Here is a 17,496-nt window from a genome sequence, read left to right on the forward strand (position 1 = left end):
GGATGCAGGGAGGGATGGGGGGGTCCCCGAGCGGAGGAAGGGCGGGGTGAGGATGGCGTGTGGCTCTGGAAACGCGGCCAAGCGCCTGTGCCGGGGCTCGGCGTGCGGCTGCGGGGCGGGGGGAGCCCCGCAGGGCCGGCCCGCAGAGATTGTGTCGCCGCTCGCCATGAGCCGCTCCCGGAGCAGCGCCTCCCCACCTAGGTAAATGCCCGGGTTGGGGAGGGGGCGGCCGGAGCTGCCTGGGAGCATCTTCTTCCCCCCCGTGTCGCTGCATCCCGCATCCCTCCCCTGCATCCCGCATCCCTCCCCCGAGCGGGGCCGGCCCGGGAGGGGCTGGGCCGGGGGCTGCCGGCACCGAGAGAGCGCCGGGGACAGCGAGCCGGGAGGGTTTGTGGGGCTCGTTTTTTAATTTTTTTGGGGGGTGGTGAGGGTGGGAGAGGTGATTTGGGAGCTGGGGTGTTTTATTTTCTTATATATATTTTTTTTTTTAATTTTTATTTCCGATTTTTTTTTATTTGGCAGCAGGGATGATTTTGGGGAGGGTCGGCGGAGAGGATGCGATGAGGCTCCCCCGGAGTGGGTGATTTTTTTGCAGCCTGCCTCCTCCTCCCCCAGCCTCTCCCCCCCACCCCGGCTTTGGCTGCCTCTCTTCCCAGTTGCTGCATGAAGGCTGTGCTTGTACCGGCGTGTGCCCGCTCCCGAAACCGCGCACCCGCGGGGAGCCCGGAGCCAGCGCGCTGGGGGGTGCGATTACCATTATTCTTATTTTTATTATTTTTCCATTTTTAATTTTTTTTTTATTTTTTAATTTTTTTTTTTTTTTTACCTATCACATCCATCCTAGAAAAATAAAAACCTAAAGCGGGCAGGGCTCTGGAGCCCTCGGCATCCCCGGCACGGGGGAGTGCGTGTGTGTGCGCGGGGGGCTCCCCGCGGCCCCGGCGCCCCCCGCAGCTCCGCAGCGTGCGGGCAGCGAGCGCGATGCGCCCCGCGCTCGCCTCTGCGGAATAGCGCGGCCACCGCTCGCCCTCCGCGGGCTGGGGGCGCACGGACCCGACCGCTGGCCATTCCCTCTTGATGTCCATGAATGCAAACACCATGATTTTCATGATCCTGGGCGCCTCTATCGTTATGGTAAGAGATTTTTTGCTTATCTCCCCTCCCCTCCTTGTTCCCCCCCCCCCACCACCACCTCTCCCCATCCCTCTTCCCCTCCCCTCCACCTTCCCCCCGCACTGTCCCTCAGCCTGGCACCTCTGTGTGTGTGTGTGTGTGCATGTGTGTGTGCCCCACCGAACACCCGACGCGCTTTTCTTGATGACTGCTTCAGTCTTTGGCAATCACACTGGAGTCAATGTTTTATTCCATCATCCAGAGTTGACCAGATGCCTTGGTTATGGGCTCTTACAGGCAATAGCTTGCTTGATGGACATGAATGCGTTGTTGGACAGATTTCACAATTACATCCTACCGCATCTGAGAGGGGAGGACCGAGTTTGTCACTGCAACTGTGGAAGGTGAGTTCCCTGCAGAGCATCCCCTGCCTCCCCCAGCCCCTGCCCACCCTGTGTCCCCGGGGAGGAGGTGACCAGCGACACCGAGCTGCTGCCTGCCAGCTGGGGCTACCATTTTGGCATTCTGGCTGTGTCTCACCTTCCTCAGCAGCTCCTGCATGAGCAGGGTGAGGGAGGGGGGTGGGGGGTGGTTTTTTTTTTTTTTTCTTTCCTGGTAGAAGAGTTTTCTGTGGGCTTGGAAGTGAATTTTCCTTTGTGAGCACGTTTGTGGACGGGCGTTCGGGAGCCCTGGGACGGCGAGGAACTCGGGATGAAACGTTTGTCATTTTGCCTTTTGCTGTCAGTCAGGTGTTTCCCGGCCTGTTTGTGGTCTGGGTGTTGCAGCTGGTGCTTGTGTGGCTCCTGAATGGTTTGGGGTTTGGAGAAATGAGAGGATCCAGGCCTAGGACGGAGTCACTTTGAGGCTTTGCGATCTTGGATCAGATTTTCATTCGCTGTGGCTTTTCCTCCTGGGAGCTGTGGTGCTGCTGGACACGCTGAGGAGGCTGGGCTGTGATTTTGGGTGAGCCAGGAGCATCAGGGTGGATGCCAGGATGCTGTGCACAAGTTTATGACTGGACCAACACCTGCCTCCCTCCGTGGCTCTTGGGAACCTGAACAGCATCACTCCTGTCACCACCAAAGTGCTCAGCTTGGAAACGGGGATCTGGCTGCTCTGGAAAGTGCTCAGGCCCAGGGCTGAGCTCTGGGGAGCTGGATTTCACCCTTCTCTGTGGGACTGCTCCTCATGCTCCCCTCCCTGGTTACTCACTGCCTGTGGGGGAGGAAAGCAGCGTGAGGCTGTGCCAGCTAAAGGACAGAGCCCTCCCTTGCCACATCCAAGCCTTTAGGTTTGAGATTTTCTCCTTTTGGAGCAGCCTCTGGAGCCAGCTGCATCCTGAACCCAGGGATTGCATCCCCCTGGCGTCCCTGGGCTGGGCTTGGTGAAGAGAAAATGTTTTGTCCTTCCACGCTGCCTCCTTCCAGAGGTGATCAGGGCCTTCCTCCCCACCTCCTCCTCAGCCTCCCGGGGCAGAAGAGCAGAGAAGGCACCAGCAGCAGCTCCAGGGCCAAGAGCAGCCAGGCCTGGGGGATGTGGCAGCACCCTCAGCTCCTGGGGCATCTCCCTCCTAAGGGCAAAAATCCACAGTGTCTTCAACTTGCTTTGCTTTTTCTTAGCTTTTTTTAATTTTTTTTTTTTTTTCTTAGAGCTTTCTTGATGTTTTTCTCAGTTTAAGAGTTTTCCTCTGCTTCTTCCACCAGTTTTTTCATTTTGCTGGTCACAGCCTGGTGGGAATGGTAATGGGCTGGAGTGTTTGGAGTGGCTGAGCAGTGTCAGGTCTCCCTGGTGGCCTGGCTGGGTGTCCCCTCTGCCACCCCCTCTGCCACCCCCTGTGCCTGCAGAGATGCTCCTGAGGCAGATCAATTGGCTGTGGCACTCCCCACAAACACCACCACCTCATTTCTTCGAAAGTGCCACAAAAAAACTCCAGAAGTGCCGAGCATGGACGTGAGAGGAGGCAAAAAGCAAAGTTTGTGCCTCTCCTCAGCTATGTGAGAGCCAGCAGAAACAGCTCACGAGTTTCTGAGCCCTGAGAGGAGAATCCACAAACCCTCCCTGTGCTGTGTGAGCTCTGCCCTGACCTGCTGCCCCCTCTGAGCCCAGCCTGGGGCAGGAGCCACCAGCAGCTCCCCCAGGCTGGGCTGTGTCCTGGAGCCTCCTGTCAGCACTGCTAGCAGGGCTTGATGAAGAACTTAATTTGCCAATAACCAGAGGGAGTCCTCAGAGGAGGGAGCTGGCTGCAGTTCAGTGTGTTGCAGAGAGGAATGGGGAAAACCAGTAAATGTTGCAGGAATGGAAGGGAAGGAGGAATTGGAATGAATGAAGATTGATGTGCAGTGGGCTGAGCTGCTGCAATTAATGATCTCCCTCCTGCCCTAGCCTGGGTCGCTGTGTCAGTCAGAACCAATAATTCATTCAGAAATCTTTGCCTTCCTCTGCTTGCTCAGAGTGGATCCCTTCCCCAGGAATTGTCTGAGCAGGGTGTGAGCTCCTTGGGCAGAGCAGGATGTGCTCTCCTGGAGGAACTCTGAGCTTTGTGTGCCTGTGAGGGGCTGGGAGATGGCCCAGAGGGGATGGGAGCTGGCCCAGAGGTGCTGAGAGCTGGCCCAGAGGGACTGGGAACTGGCCCAGAGGTGCTGAGAGATGGCCCAGAGGTGATGGGAGATGACCCAGAGGTGCTGAGAGATGGCCCAGAGGTGCTGGGAGATGGCCCAGAGGTGATGGGAGATGACCCAGAGGTGCTGAGAGATGGCCCAGAGGGGCTGGGAGCTGGCCCAGAGGGGATGGGAGATGGCCCAGAGGTGCTGGGAGATGACCCAGAGGTGCTGAGAGATGGCCCAGAGGGACTGGGAACTGGCCCAGAGGTGCTGGGAGATGACCCAGAGGTGCTGAGAGATGGCCCAGAGGGACTGGGAACTGGCCCAGAGGTGCTGAGAGATGGCCCAGAGGTGATGGGAGATGGCCCAGAGGTGCTGGGAGATGACCCAGAGGTGCTGAGAGATGGCCCAGAGGGACTGGGAACTGGCCCAGAGGTGCTGAGAGATGGCCCAGAGGTGATGGGAGCTGGCCCAGAGGTGCTGGAGCTGGCCCAGAGGTGATGGGAGCTGGCCCAGAGGTGATGGAGCTGGCCCAGAGGGGCTGGCTGTGGCCAGGCAGGGCTGGCTCTGTGTCTCAGGTGTGCCAGGGGATGTGAAGCTCTGAGATCTGCCCTTGGTGCATCCTCAGCCTGGATCCCCACTCCCCTGGCAGTGGGATGGACAGCACCAGTCTGGGAATCACCAGCTCTGGCTGGTTCTAGTTCCAGTTTGGGAATCACCAGCCCTGCCTGGTTCCAGTTCCAGTTTGGGAATCACCAGCCCTGCCTGGTTCCAGTTCCAGTTTGGGGATCCCTTGTTCCTGTGCCCACTTTCAGCTCTGCCTGGGATTGATGTTGGTTTTTGGGGAGGCTGGCAGGGAGCAGCACCAGCTGTGCCAGGGGTGCCCCAGGCTCTGCCCCATTTCTGGGGGCTCTGGGGCCACTGGAGCCACCCAGGCCAGCAGGGCTGGCTGCTCCAGCTGCACTAAAAGGAGATCCTCAGGCTGCTGGAGGCCAAGCCTGGGTCTGTCCTGGTGGCCAGGGCTGTCCTGGGTCTGTCCTGGGTCTGTCCTGGGTCTGTCCTGGGTCTGTCCTGGTGGCCAGGGCCATACCTGGGTCTGTCCTGGTGGCCAGGGCCATCCCTGGGTCTGTCCTGGGTCTGTCCTGGGTCTGTCCTGGTGGCCAGGGCCATACCTGGGTCTGTCCTGGTGGCCAGGGCCATGTCTGGGGTTTGTCCTGGGTCTGTCCTGGGTCTGTCCTGGGTCTGTCCTGGGTCTGTCCTGGGTCTGTCCTGGTGGCCAGGGCTGTGCCTTCCCTGGGCTCTGCCTGTCCCCTCCCCTCTCTGGGACTCTGGCCCAGCAGGAAGGTGCCAGCACAAGTGCAAGGAGCGCTGCACATGATTTTTTTGCCACGTTTTCAGTGTGTTTGCAGTGGCTGGGAGGGATCAAGACACAAACCAGCTCCACCTCCAGGTGTTCTGGAGGCTGATCCCACCCTCACCCTGCCCTGTGGGGTCAGGGCCGCTGGGGCTGGAGCTGTTTGTTGTCATTTCATGCCAGGAGGGATTTGTTGAGATGAGAGGCCTGGGAGGTGCTTTCAGAGTCCGTGGTGTCAGCTGGGAGTTGTGACAGAGAGCCAAGAGGTGACACCTGTGCTGTGCAGAGTTTGAGAGGCTGAGCCCTGAGCTGGGGGGAGCTGGGGCTGCCTGGAGCTGCTCAGCCTCCCCTGGTCCAGATTTGCACTTTTTCAGGTGGCACTGAGCTGCTGTTTGCACCTGGGTGAGCTGGGCTGGGCAGTGCAGTGTCCCTGCTCTGGTGGCCGAGGGGTGACAATGTCCTGCCCTGTGCAGGGGACTGTCCCCATCACCAGAACCAAGGAGGGCAGAGCTGCCAGCACCCCCCAGCCATGGCACAGCATCCCCAGCTGGCAAAACTCTGCTGGGAAGGGAGATGGGGCAGGGCTGGAGCCAGAACGTCAGCACAGAGCCAGGGCTGGCACCTGGAGCTGAGCCTGGGTGTGACAGGGACAGCTCCTGCTGTCACATCTGGGGTGACAGCCACGCTCCTGCTGGCACCGAGCAGGGCTGTGGCTGCTGCCTGGCACTCTCCATCCCATCCCAAAGCCCTTGGCTGTCCCCAGGGAGGGCAGGGCTGGCCAGGACTGCGGGGCTGCAGCGCTGCCCTGCCCGGATTCCTCCGTCCCAGGCAGCAAAGGGTCCTTGTGGAAGCACAGAGCTGGCAGCAGATCAGGAGCTGGGTGATGTCATGCAAAGGAAAAACACCAAAGGGCGTCCGTGCAGGAGGCAGGGTGAGCTGGAGGGAGCAGATGACACCTGGATGGAGCCAGAGCAGCCTGGGGGGATCACCAGTGCCTGGTGTGGGGAGCACAGAGCCCTCCCCAGCTCTGGCCTTGTGTCCTCCCTGCTAGTGACCTTCTGGGTGACCTTGGCCGAGTCTGCCCCTCTCAGGGGTCCCAGGGCAGGGCTGGGCAGGCTCAGCCTCACCTGGGGGGAGCTGCACCCTGCACAGAGCCAGGACAGCTCTTCCAGCCCCAGGGATGCTCCAGGCTCTGAGCCAGGAGGGGAGGGCAGAGCTGGATCCACGCTGAGAGCACCTCAGGGGGTGAGGAGGATGCTGAGGTCACTGGGGAGGGGTGACACTGCTGCCAGGAGGGACACGAGGGACATTCCTGCTCTGGAAACCTCAGGGGATGTGCTGGGAGTGCTCTGTGCCTGGGGCTGGGCACCTCCAGCTGTGTTTGCACCGGGAGCAGCAGCAGGGAGATGTTTTGGGTGCTGCCACCCCCCTGCCCGGCCGGGACTGCCGGGGACGCTGCAAGGTCAGGCAGGGATGCAGGACAGGGATGCAGGACAGGGATGCAGGGCAGGGATGCAGGAAGGGATGCAGGACAGGGATGCAGGAAGGGATGCAGGACAGGGATGCAGGAAGGGATACAGGACAGGGATGCTCTGCCTGGGAGGCTCGTGAGACCAAATTCCCCCCAAATTCCCCCCAAATCCCCCCAAATCCCGCTGCAGCTGGCGATGGGGAAGGGCTTGGTCCAGCCAGGATGTGGCAGCTGCAACTGAGATGTGACGTGGCTGTCACTGTCACCTGCCCGGGAGGGAGCCGGGCTGAGCCGGAGCATCCGCGCATCCCTGTCCCCATCCCTGTCCTGTCCCTGTCCCCATCGGAACGGGGCTGTGGGATGTGTAAAACACACCCGAGGCTTTTCCCGAGGCTGCAGCAGCCGGCGCGGACACAAGGTCACCGCAAGGGACAATAGCGCTGGGGGCGGAGGACAGCAGAGCTTTGTCCCCCTTTGTCACAGGGGATGGGGACAGCGCTGCCTGTGTCACCCGGGCACGGTGACAGCACACCCAGCCCGTCCCCAGGTGTGCTGGGATTTTTGTCCCCATCTTTTATTCCCTGCGGGAAATCCAGCCCAGGGTGGGGAGGTGGCACAGCTGGAACTGCCCGGGATTGGCTCTCAGGAATTATTTTGGTTTTCTTGGGAATAAATAAGAGCAGGATGTGGGTGTGGATGCTGAGAGCCACGTGTGGCACCTCTGTCACAGGGCTGCGGTCCCCGGTGGCCTCACTGCCAGCCTGAACAGGGCTGGGCTGATGGATTTGTTTTGTCTCTGAAGGTTTTTTTTGTTTCTGAAGGGTTTTTTGTTTCTGGAGGGTTTTTTGTCTCTGAAGGGGTTTTTGTCTCTGGAGGGTTTTTGACTCTGAAGGAGAATTCTGACTCTGAAGGAGAATTTTGACTCAGAAGTAGAATTTTGACTCTGAAGGAGAATTTTGACTCTGAAGGAGGATTCTGATCCTGAAGGAGAATTTTGACTCTGAAGTAGAATTTTGACTCTGAATGAGAATTTTGCCTCTCTCCAAAAGGCTCTGGTTGGTGAAATGAGGTTTGTGGCAGGAGCTTTGTGGGCTCTGTCCCTGCTCCCTTCCCGCTCAGTCATGTCAAGGCAAGGAAAGGATAAAAATTCCCTGCAGCCCAAGGAATTCCAGCTGTTGTAACAGCAGGAAAAATTCACCTTCCCTGGGCTTTGCTGAACTCCTTCCAGAAAACTCCACAATTCAGTGGCAGGAGGAGTTTCTGTTAAGGATGGAAAATGAGAAATGTGAGTGTGCAGGGGGTTGGAAGTCATGGGACATGGGAGATGAGTGCAAGGATTTGGGAAATCATGGGAGATGTGTGTGAGGATTTGGAAAGATGGAACGTGAGAAATGTGAGTTTGGAGGAGTTTGGGAAATCATGGGAGATGGGAGATGTGTGCAGGGATTTGGAGAGATGGAACATGAGAAGTGTGTGGAAAGATTTGGGAAATCATGGGAGACAATAAATGTGTGTGGAAGGATTTGGGAAGGATGGAATGTGAGAAATGTGAGTTTGGAGGAGTTTGAGAAAGATGGAACATGGGAGATGTGTGCAGGAATTTGGGAAATTTGGAACATGGCAGATGCGTGTGGAAGGATTTGGGAAATCATGGGGGATGTGTGCAGAGATTTGGGAAATCATGGGAGATGATAAATGTGTGTGGAAGGATTTGGGAAATCATGGGAGAGGTGTCTAGAGATTTGGTAAATTTGGAACATGGGAGATGTGTGCAGAGATTTGGGAAGATGGAACACGAGAAATGTGAGTTTGGAGGAGTTTGGGAAAGATGGAACATGGGAGATGAGTGTGAAAGGATTTGGGAAATCATGGAAGATGTGTGTGAGGATTTGGGAAAGATGGGACACGACAGACGTGTGCAAGGATTTGGGAAATCGTGGGAGATGATAAATGTATGTGGAAGGATTTGGGAAGGATGGAATGTGAGAAATGTGAGTGTGCAGGAGTTTGGGAAATCATGGGAGATGTGTGTGAGGATTTGGGAAGATGGAACGTGAGAAATGTGAGTTTGGAGGAGTTTGGGAAATCATGGGAGATGGGAGATGTGTGCAAGGATTTGGGGAGATGGAGCATGAGAAGTGTGTGGAAAGATTTGGGAAATCATAGGAGATGTGTGCAGAGATTTGGGAAATCATGGAAGATGATAAATTTGTGTGGAAGGATTTGGGAAGATGGAACGTGAGAAATGTGAGTGTGCAGGAGTTTGGGAAATCATGGGAGATGGGAGATGTGTGCAAGGATTTGGAAAATCGTGGGAGATGTGTGCAGGGGTTTGGGAAAGATGGGACATGAGAGATGTATGTGGAAGGATTTGGGAAATCATGGGAGATGGGACATGTGTGCAGGAATTTGGTAACTCTGGAACACGGGAAGTGTTGGCCGTGCCCATGGCACCCCTCCCACTCCTTTCGGGACCCCTCCCTCTCCCCGGATTTCCCAGTTCCAAAGGAGGGACAATCCCAGTTCCACACTGGGGCAGAGCCCCGGGATCGCTGCTGCCACCAGAGCTGGCACCTCCTGTCCCTCCCCAGCCCAATGCAGGGGCTGCTTGGCACCCTGGAACCCGTGCCAGCCCCGTGCCAGCCCCGTGCCAATCCCGTGCCAATCCCGTGCCAGTCCCGTGCCAATCCCGTGCCCGTCAGGCTGAGCTCTGCAGGTGCCCCGTGCAGGCACGGCTGGGATTAGTTAGGGCTGTTTTCAGGAGGTTCCTTTGAGTGGAGCTTTGTTTGTGTCAATATTTGGACGTTTCTCAGGCGTGATTATGGAGCAACCTGCACCGCATGAATATTCAAAACCTCGGGGATCGCCTCCCTCCCGTGCGAGCGGGAGTGGGGCCGAGCCGGGCTGCTGGGGACACTGGGAGCACTGGGACAGCTGAACTGGGAGCACTGGGACAGCTGAACTGGGAGCACTGGGACAGCCTGAACTGGGAGCACTGGGACACCCCTGTTCCCTGAACTGGGGGCACTGGGACAGCCCGAACTGGGAGCACTGGGACATCCCTGTTCCCTGAACTGGGAGCACTGGGACATCCCTGTTCCCTGAACTGGGAGCACTGGGACACCCTGAACTGGGAGCACTGGGACAGCTGAACTGGGAGCACTGGGACAGCCCTGTTCCCTGAACTGGGAGCACTGGGACAGCCCGAACTGGGAGCACTGGGACAGCCCTGTTCCGTGAACTGGGAGCACTGGGACACCTCTGAACTGGGAGCACTGGTTGTGCCAGGGATGGGATGCTGGGGACAGTGGGAGCACTGGGACATCCCTGAACTGGGAGCACTGGGACACCCTTGAACTGGGAGCACTGGGACACCTCTGAACTGGGAGCACTGGTGATGCCAGGGATGGGATGCTGGGGACGGTGACAGCACTGGGACAGCCCTGTTCCCTGAACTGGGAGCACTGGGACAGCCCTGTTCCCTGAACTGGGAGCACTGGACATCTCTAAACTGGGAGCACTGGAGATGCTGTGACTGGGATGCTGGGGGACATCCCCTGCCTGGGTGTGTGGTCACTGCTGGGGTGGGCACAGCACCCCCAGTGTCCCCCTGGGCTCCCCAGGGCTGCTCAGAGCAGCTCTGCAGCCTTCATCCCCCACCCTCAGCATCCTCCCACCCTTCATCCCCACCCTCATCATCCTCCCACCCTTCATCCCCACCCTCATCATCCTCCCACCCTTCATCCCCCACCCTCAGCATCCTCCCACCCTCCCAGCTCCCAGCACTGCTCCTCCCCTCCTGCAGCCCCCACAGCCCTGCCTGCTCTGCTTTTTTTTTTATTTTTTTTTTTCCCCTCCTCACTCCATCCCTGACATTTCCCTGCTTTTCCCCAGGTGAACCCGGGAGGGATTTTGGTGTTTTCCAGGTTTGGGGTGGAATGGAGCCAGGGACCCTCCTGGGAGCTTTGGGGAGCTCTGGAGCTGCTCCTCTGCTCAGGGACCCCCCCAGATCACCCTGATCAAGGAACAGCTGGAATTCCTCCCTGGCTGTAAATTTGCAAACTCTCTAAACTCTGCTGTGTGTGGGACAGTGATGTCTTTTTGGGCTTACCTAAAAACAGAGGCCAGACAAAATTAGGAGAACAAAAAGCAGTATATTTCTATTTCTATTTCTATTTCTATTTCTATTTCTATTTCTATTTCTATTTCTATTTCTATTTCTATTTCTATTTCTATTTCTATTTCTATTTCTATTTCTATTTCTATTTCTATTTCTATTTCTTGAGAGGCCTTCAGGTACATTTAGGGCAGATGAAGCCCTCCAGGAGCTACACCCAAAACTGACCACAGGTTTTCACACCTTTATAAGTTTGGTCATTGAGGGTTAATATTCCAATTAAAGCTTCAGGTAATGAAGGAATTTACCCCAAGTTTGCTCCTAACTCATTTTTGTTTATATTTCTTGGGGCCTGTGAGGTGTCCTTGATTCCCAGGCTGGAGAGGAATTGTTGTGTGTGAGCAAAATGGGAAAGCTGAGCTCAGACTGTGTATGGGGTTTAGAGTTCTGCACTAAAGAACTGCAGGATTACAAATCCATGAAAAATGTAAAACCTGAAATCCTGGGGCATCAACACAAACCTCATTTCACCGAGGGAGAGGGGACAGGGAGCTGCAAATGATGAGTTTGGGCACAGGGAGCCTGTGGCAGGAATGTCACATCCCCAGCAGCCAGGATTGATCAGGATGGGGATTTTTGGAATTCTCAGCATTCAGGATGTATCAGGACAGGGATTTTGGGATCCCTAGTAGCCAGGATTGATAAGGACAGGATTTTTGGAATTCTCAGCATTCAGGATTGATCAGGACAGGGATTTTTCAGGACAGAGATTTATGGAATTCTCAGCAGCCAGGATTGATCAGGACAGGATTTTTGGAATTCTCAGCATTCAGAATTGATCAGACAGGGATTTTTCAGGACAGGGATTTTTGGGATTCTCTGCAGCCAGGATTGATCAGGACAGGGATTTTTGGGATTCCCAGCATTCAGGATGTATCAGGACAGGGATTTTTCAGGACAGGGATTTTTGGGATCTCAGCATTCAGGATGTATCAGGACAGGGATTTTTGGGATCCCCATCAGCCAGGATTGATCAGGACAGGGATTTATGGAATTCTCAGCATTCAGGATTGATCAGGACAGGGATTTTTGGAATTCTCAGCATTCAGGATGTATCAGACGGGAATTTTTCAGGACAGGAGTTTATGGAATTCTCAGCAGCCAGGACTGATCAGGACAGGATTTTTGGGATCCTCAGCATTCAGAATTGATCAGGACAGGATTTTTGGGATCCCCATCAGCCAGGATTGATAAGGACAGGACTTTTGGAATTCTCAGCATTCAGGATTGATCAGGACAGGGATTTTTCAGGACAGGGATTTTTGGGATCTCAGCATTCAGGATTGATCAGGACAGGGATTTTTGGGATCCCCAGCAGCCAGGATTGTTCATGACAGGGATTTTTGGAATTCTTAGCATTCAGGATTGATCAGGACAGGGATTTTGGCATTCCCAGCATTGAGGATGTATCAGGACAGGAATTTTTCAGGACAGGAATTTTTGGGATTCCCATCAGCCAGGATTAATCAGGACACGGATTTTGGGATCCCCAGCATTCAGGATTGATCAGGACAGGGATTGATCGGGACAGGGATTTTTGGGATCTCAGCATTCAGAATTAATCAGGACAGAAATTTTTCAGTACAGGGATTTTTGGGATCCCCAGCAGCCAGGATTGATAAGGACAGGATTTTTGGAATTCTCAGCAGCCAGGACTGATCAGGACAGGATTTTTTGAATTCTCAGCATTCAGGATGTATCAGGACAGGGATTTTTGGGATCTCAGCATTCAGGATTGATCAGGACAGGGATTTTTCAGGACAGGAATTTTTGGGATCCCCAGCAGCCAGCCCTGGTGTCAGGTTTGGTTTTTTTTGTGCTTTCCTCCCTCTCTCTCTGCTGCCAGCAGCACAAACACCCAGCACAACCCTTTTGCTCCAGGAGAAAAGCCAAACCCAAACCCTCCAGTGATTTTTCCCCATTTCTGCCCTGCCCCAGGCACCACGTCCATTATGTCATCCCTTACGACGGGGACCAGTCCGTGGTGGACTCGTCGGAGAATTATTTTGTGACTGACAATGTGACCAAGCAGGAGATCGACCTGATGCTGGGACTTTTGCTGGGCTTTTGTATAAGCTGGTTCCTGGTGTGGATGGACGGGGTTCTGCACTACGCCGTGCGCGCCTGGAGGACCAGCCGGCGCTATGGTGAGTGCTGCTGCTCTTCCTCCTTTTCCTCTTCCTCCTTCTCCTCCTCCTTGTGAAAAACAGGTTTCACTGTTTTGGTAGAATTTAAAAGGTTTAATAAAAAGATAATAGGAGATACACATAAAGCAAAGGGTTAAAACGGCCACACGGCTTCTTTCGTAATGTTAAATATGTTTTATAATACATTAATTTGTTGTATGTTTATAGTGGGTTTTGCTGTCCTAATTTGGAGGACAGGTGTCTGCTGAGAAAGGCAGGAGCTTCTCTTTGAAATGGAGAATGTAACCCCCCTCCCTCCAAATTATTATAATTTTGAAATCAAGGGGCTCTCAGGCAAAGATCTGGGAATTAGGAATAACAGTTCTTTACTAGGGAAATTAAAATAGAAATACAGCACTACAAAGAACAAACCCCAAACCCTGACACAGTCAGAGTACAGCCTGACACCCGTCAGTCAGGCAGGGTGTTGGCAGCAGTCCCATCCCATGGTGGCTGCATCCTCCTGCAGTGACAGATGTGGCTCAGCTGGAGCAGTGCTCCTGTACAAGGTGCAGTTTCCCTCCGGAGCTCCAGTGGTGATGTGGAGCAATCCCGTTTCCCTCTGGAGTCCAGTGGAGAAAGGGGCTCCCTTAGTGTCCCAAAGCCTCTGTTTTTATCTTGGTAAGAAATGTTGGGCTCTTCCCCCTGGCTGGAGCAACTCCCAATGGGATGCAGTAATTTTATCAGTGCCACAGTGGGACTCAATGGCCATGAGCAGAAAATGACTGGCTGGAGGAAGGATGGGTTGTGAAAAGATAAAGAACAATGCCCTGCCTGGTTTATAAACCATGGCCATGAACAGGAGATATCTCCTTTGGAAATAAAGAACACTGCCCCAGCTGGTTTCAATGGATGCCCATGAGCAGAATATCTCCCACAGAGATCAGGATCACTGCCCCACCCTGCACAGATGGTGACAGAACAGACACCTTTGATCACATCCTGTGTTGTAAAGACATTTGCACAGTTAAAATTTTTGGGAGCTGTTTAACATGGCTGCTCTTTGGGTCTGCCTTTTTAGAGTATGTGTGTTTCTTGGCTTGTGGTTTTAATTATTTTTTATCATTTTTTAATTTGTCTTGGTTTCTTTGTAGCTGGTGAGTGTTGATAATTGCAGGGTTTTTATTACACCTTCATGGGCTGTTTATTTTACCTAAGTGGGTAGTTCAAGCATACTATCCCTAAAAAACTTAGGTCTAACTTTTGCTATTAGACCAAAAAAAATTATATTCATACAGAAAAGCTATTTTAACATTATACATACAGCATTTATTTAATACTTGTGAAAAGCCAACAATGTGTCATGCACTTACAACATCCTCCTCTTCCTCCTCCCCTTCCTCAAGTCCTGCCTCTCCCTGGAGCCTGGAAAAGCTCAAGCTGCTCTTTTATTCCATGTGGATCTGGCACAAATCTGGGATCTCCCAGCCCTCTCTGTCCCTCTTTATCTGATGATGCTCCCAGCTCAGGCTGTTCCATTTCTGTGACCCCAGCAGGAATGTTGGTGTGGGAATTGTGGGCAGAAAAATCCTCAGGTTGGACCCAAAATCCCACCCCAAAAAAAAAGAAATCTGGAATTATTTTTTTTTTTTTGTCTGGAAAAGGCAGCCTGGTGCTGGTTGTGCAGAAAAATCTTCAGGTTGGACCCAAATTTCCCCCCCAAAAAAATCTGCATTTTTTTAAATGGAAAAACCAGCCTGGTGTTGGTTGTGCAGAAAAATCTTCAGGTTGGAGCTAAAATCTCTCCCCTAAAAAATCTGGAATTTTTTTTTTCTGTCTGGAAAAGGCAGCCTGGTGCTGGTTGTGCAGAAAAATCTTCAGGTTGGACCCAAAATTTCCCCCCAAAAAAAAATTTGGATATTTTTTTTTGTCTTGAAAAGCCAGCCTGGTGTTGGTTGTACAGAAAAATCTTCAGGTTGGACCCAAATTCCGCCCCCAAAAATCTGGATTTTTTTTGTTTTTTATGGAAAAGGCAGCCTGGTGCTGGTTGTGCAAAGCTGTGACATTGTGGTGACATCTGTGTGGTGGCAGCTGGTGTTTTCCATTCCTCACCCCTGGCCAGATGTGGAGATGTTTTTGTTGATAATTTTTTTGGTTTTTGTTCAGTTGTGCCATCAGCCCCAGGGGGAGAAGGGCTGGGCAGGATTGTTAAAAATTGTTAAAATCCTGAATTAACACCCCCAGAAGCCTTCAGGGGCTCCCTCTGCCCCATTTTCCTCCCTCAGCACGGGCATCCCATGGATTCTGATATTTGGAGGAGAAAAAAAAATGACAGGAAAATGTATTCAATTAGAGAATGACTCGAAATTCCCTCAAAATGTGCCCACAAATCTCCACTCCCCAGCCCTTGACTGATGGTGCTGTTAAATCACAACTCAGAGGAAAAGGAGAAGCCAGCAGGAGAAAGATTTATCTGCAGACCTATAAGAAATTCTAATTAGGGAAGTGAACTCTCTCTTTCTAAAAACTCAGATAAAAAATGATATTAATTTCCCATTCGTCTTCCCAAACCCCCAGCAGGCTCTGGGAGCAGTTTCTGAGTCAGGATTCTCCTGGGGCTGATTTTCCTGGGAGATTTCAGGTTCTCAGAAGCAATTTTGGGGCTCCTGATTTCCATCAGGGATCAGAGCAGGGCTGGCAGGAGCTCTCCTCGTGCCACCCCTTGTGAATGGAGGTTTTATTTTTAGTAATTAATTTAGTATTTCCACTAATTGATCTCTTTTTGTTTCATTTTTTTCCCCCCTCCCTGTGTACACCTATTTTAAGGCTTTATAAAAAGCTTGGCCAACAATACAATGAACTTAAATATTTCCTATTTATTGAAAATTGTAATTAATTTTAAAGGCACTAAGGAGAAAGGAATTTGTGTCTTTGTTGAGCAAAGCTAAATTTTCCTTATGAAGGGAAAAATGATGAGAGTGGGGCAGGGGAAACACAAATTGAGAGAGCAGCACTCAGCAGTGACTCAATGATCAGCTCCAGTTGTGGCCTCTTAAAAAATCCTGGGGCTCCAAAAAATAGAAAATATTCCAGAGGAACTCAGCCTGGGCAGGGCTGGGCAGAATCACAGACCCAGAGACTCATTTGGGATGGAAAAGACTCAAAAATCATCGAGTCCAAGCAATTCCCAGCACAGCAGCTCCTCCTGGCTTTTTTGGGATTCTCAGCTGTCCTTGGAGGGGCTGGGATTTGTGTTTTGGGGTGGAACCAAACAGAATTTTTATGGAAATTTGTGGCTGAGGGAAATGGGGTAAAAAATGGGTTCAAAAGGGGCAGAGGGTGATGCTGGAATTGGGAGGTTCAAGGAGCTCTGCTCCTGTCCCTGCAGGGACCTCAGGGTTAAAAATGGTTCTAAAATAATGGGAATTGTATAAAACATTCAGGGGGTGGAAAGAAAAGTTGGGTCTGGGAAAGGGAACCAGGCCTGGGGATGAATGTTGGGTTTTGTCTTTATTAGATCATGAAACTGCACCTGGGGAATAAATAATGTGATTGTTAAATGTAATAATTGTTTGGTAAATCGAGTATATTATTGTTTAATAGTAACAAGAATAATGAGAAAGGATATTTTGGGGATCTGATGGAAATCACAAGGATCCATGCTTGGATAAAATCAATGCACACAACAGAACAATATGGGTTTAATAATTAATATATAATTATATAATGAAAAGGGTGTAAAAACCTGTCCCTCTGGAATCCATGTGGGGTCAGATTTGGGTTTGTACCCCTGAGCTCTGCAATAGAAACACAGATAATCATCCTGTGGTTGTGTTTGTACACTAACAGCTCTGCCTTCAGTAGGGCAGGAGCAGCTTTGGGGCAAATTTGGGACAAATTTGGGACGGATTTGGGGCAAATTTGGGCCAGCACAACCTGCAGCCCCTCACCTCTCTCTCCTCCCTGCCTTGCAGACAACTCCTGGTCGTGGATTCCCAAGTTCTGCAACCTGAAGGAGCTGAGGAAACGCCACCACCGGCAGTACGAGGAGGCCACCGGGAACATGGTGCACATCAAACAGAAGCTGTACCACAACGGGCACCCCAGCCCCAGGCACCTCTGAGAGCCTCAGGGGGATTTTAAACCACACAGGACTCTGGGGAACAGCTCTGGGTGCCTCCCAGGCCAGCTGAGGACACGGATTTTTTCGGGATCCATCCACGATGCACAACTAAGCCGGTCCTGGATGCTCTGCAGCCAAGGCTTTGCACTGTGTTCCACATTTTATTGTCAGACTCGTGTATATATGTAAAAAAAAAACCCAACAACGACAAAAAAAAAAGCAGACAAAAAAAAAAAAGGAGAGAGAAAAGAGATTTGCATTATACTTTCACCCCCCCGTTTTCCTGCACATCCTGCTGGGATGGAGTGGGAGCAGAAGAAGAGGCAGAGTCTCCTCCAGGAGCTGCAGCCCCGTTCCTGCCCTGCCTGGGCTCGGGTTTGCCCTGCTGGGGCTGGGCACAGGTTTGGGTTTGGATGGGGAAGGAAGGGCTGGGAATGTGGCAGGGATTTGTTGGTGTTGTTTTCCACTGGAAGCTGCCTTAAGGAGCCAAGCTGAGAGCAGGGGAGTGGGGCTGGGGGCTCTGTGGGGGCTC

General features: G+C 52.8%; 1 protein-coding gene across 4 annotated transcripts; it reads left to right on the forward strand.

The window, feature by feature from the left end:
• Nucleotides 1-99: 99 nt before the first annotated feature.
• TMEM240 (transmembrane protein 240) lies at nt 100-17,496 on the forward strand. 4 transcript variants are annotated; one of them, XM_033079832.2, is made up of 5 exons: nt 100-201; nt 845-1,134; nt 1,376-1,517; nt 12,654-12,862; nt 16,816-17,496. In XM_033079832.2, exons 3-5 carry the CDS (start codon nt 1,426-1,428, stop codon nt 16,962-16,964), a joined length of 450 nt encoding a protein of 149 aa, XP_032935723.1. In that variant the 5' UTR covers nt 100-201; nt 845-1,134; nt 1,376-1,425; the 3' UTR covers nt 16,965-17,496. The 4 variants fall into 4 exon arrangements, with proteins under 4 accessions (XP_032935723.1, XP_032935721.1, XP_032935722.1 ...); XM_033079830.2 differs by having other exon boundaries at nt 1,411-1,517; XM_033079831.2 differs by lacking the exon at nt 845-1,134 and having other exon boundaries at nt 114-201; nt 1,411-1,517.

Source organism: Catharus ustulatus, chromosome 24 (genome assembly GCF_009819885.2).
Source record: "Catharus ustulatus isolate bCatUst1 chromosome 24, bCatUst1.pri.v2, whole genome shotgun sequence".
Taxonomy (NCBI): Eukaryota; Metazoa; Chordata; class Aves; order Passeriformes; family Turdidae; genus Catharus; species Catharus ustulatus.

Excerpts from the sequence above, each read along its gene's own strand:
- TMEM240 (XM_033079828.2), top strand. The coding sequence starts at position 1,318 with ATGACTGCTTCAGTCTTTGGCAATCACACTGGAGTCAATGTTTTATTC. Across the intron at positions 1,518-12,653 it reads TGTCACTGCAACTGTGGAAG|GCACCACGTCCATTATGTCA; the intron begins GTGAGTTCCCTG and ends GCCCTGCCCCAG. Across the intron at positions 12,863-16,815 it reads GAGGACCAGCCGGCGCTATG|ACAACTCCTGGTCGTGGATT; the intron begins GTGAGTGCTGCT and ends CCTGCCTTGCAG.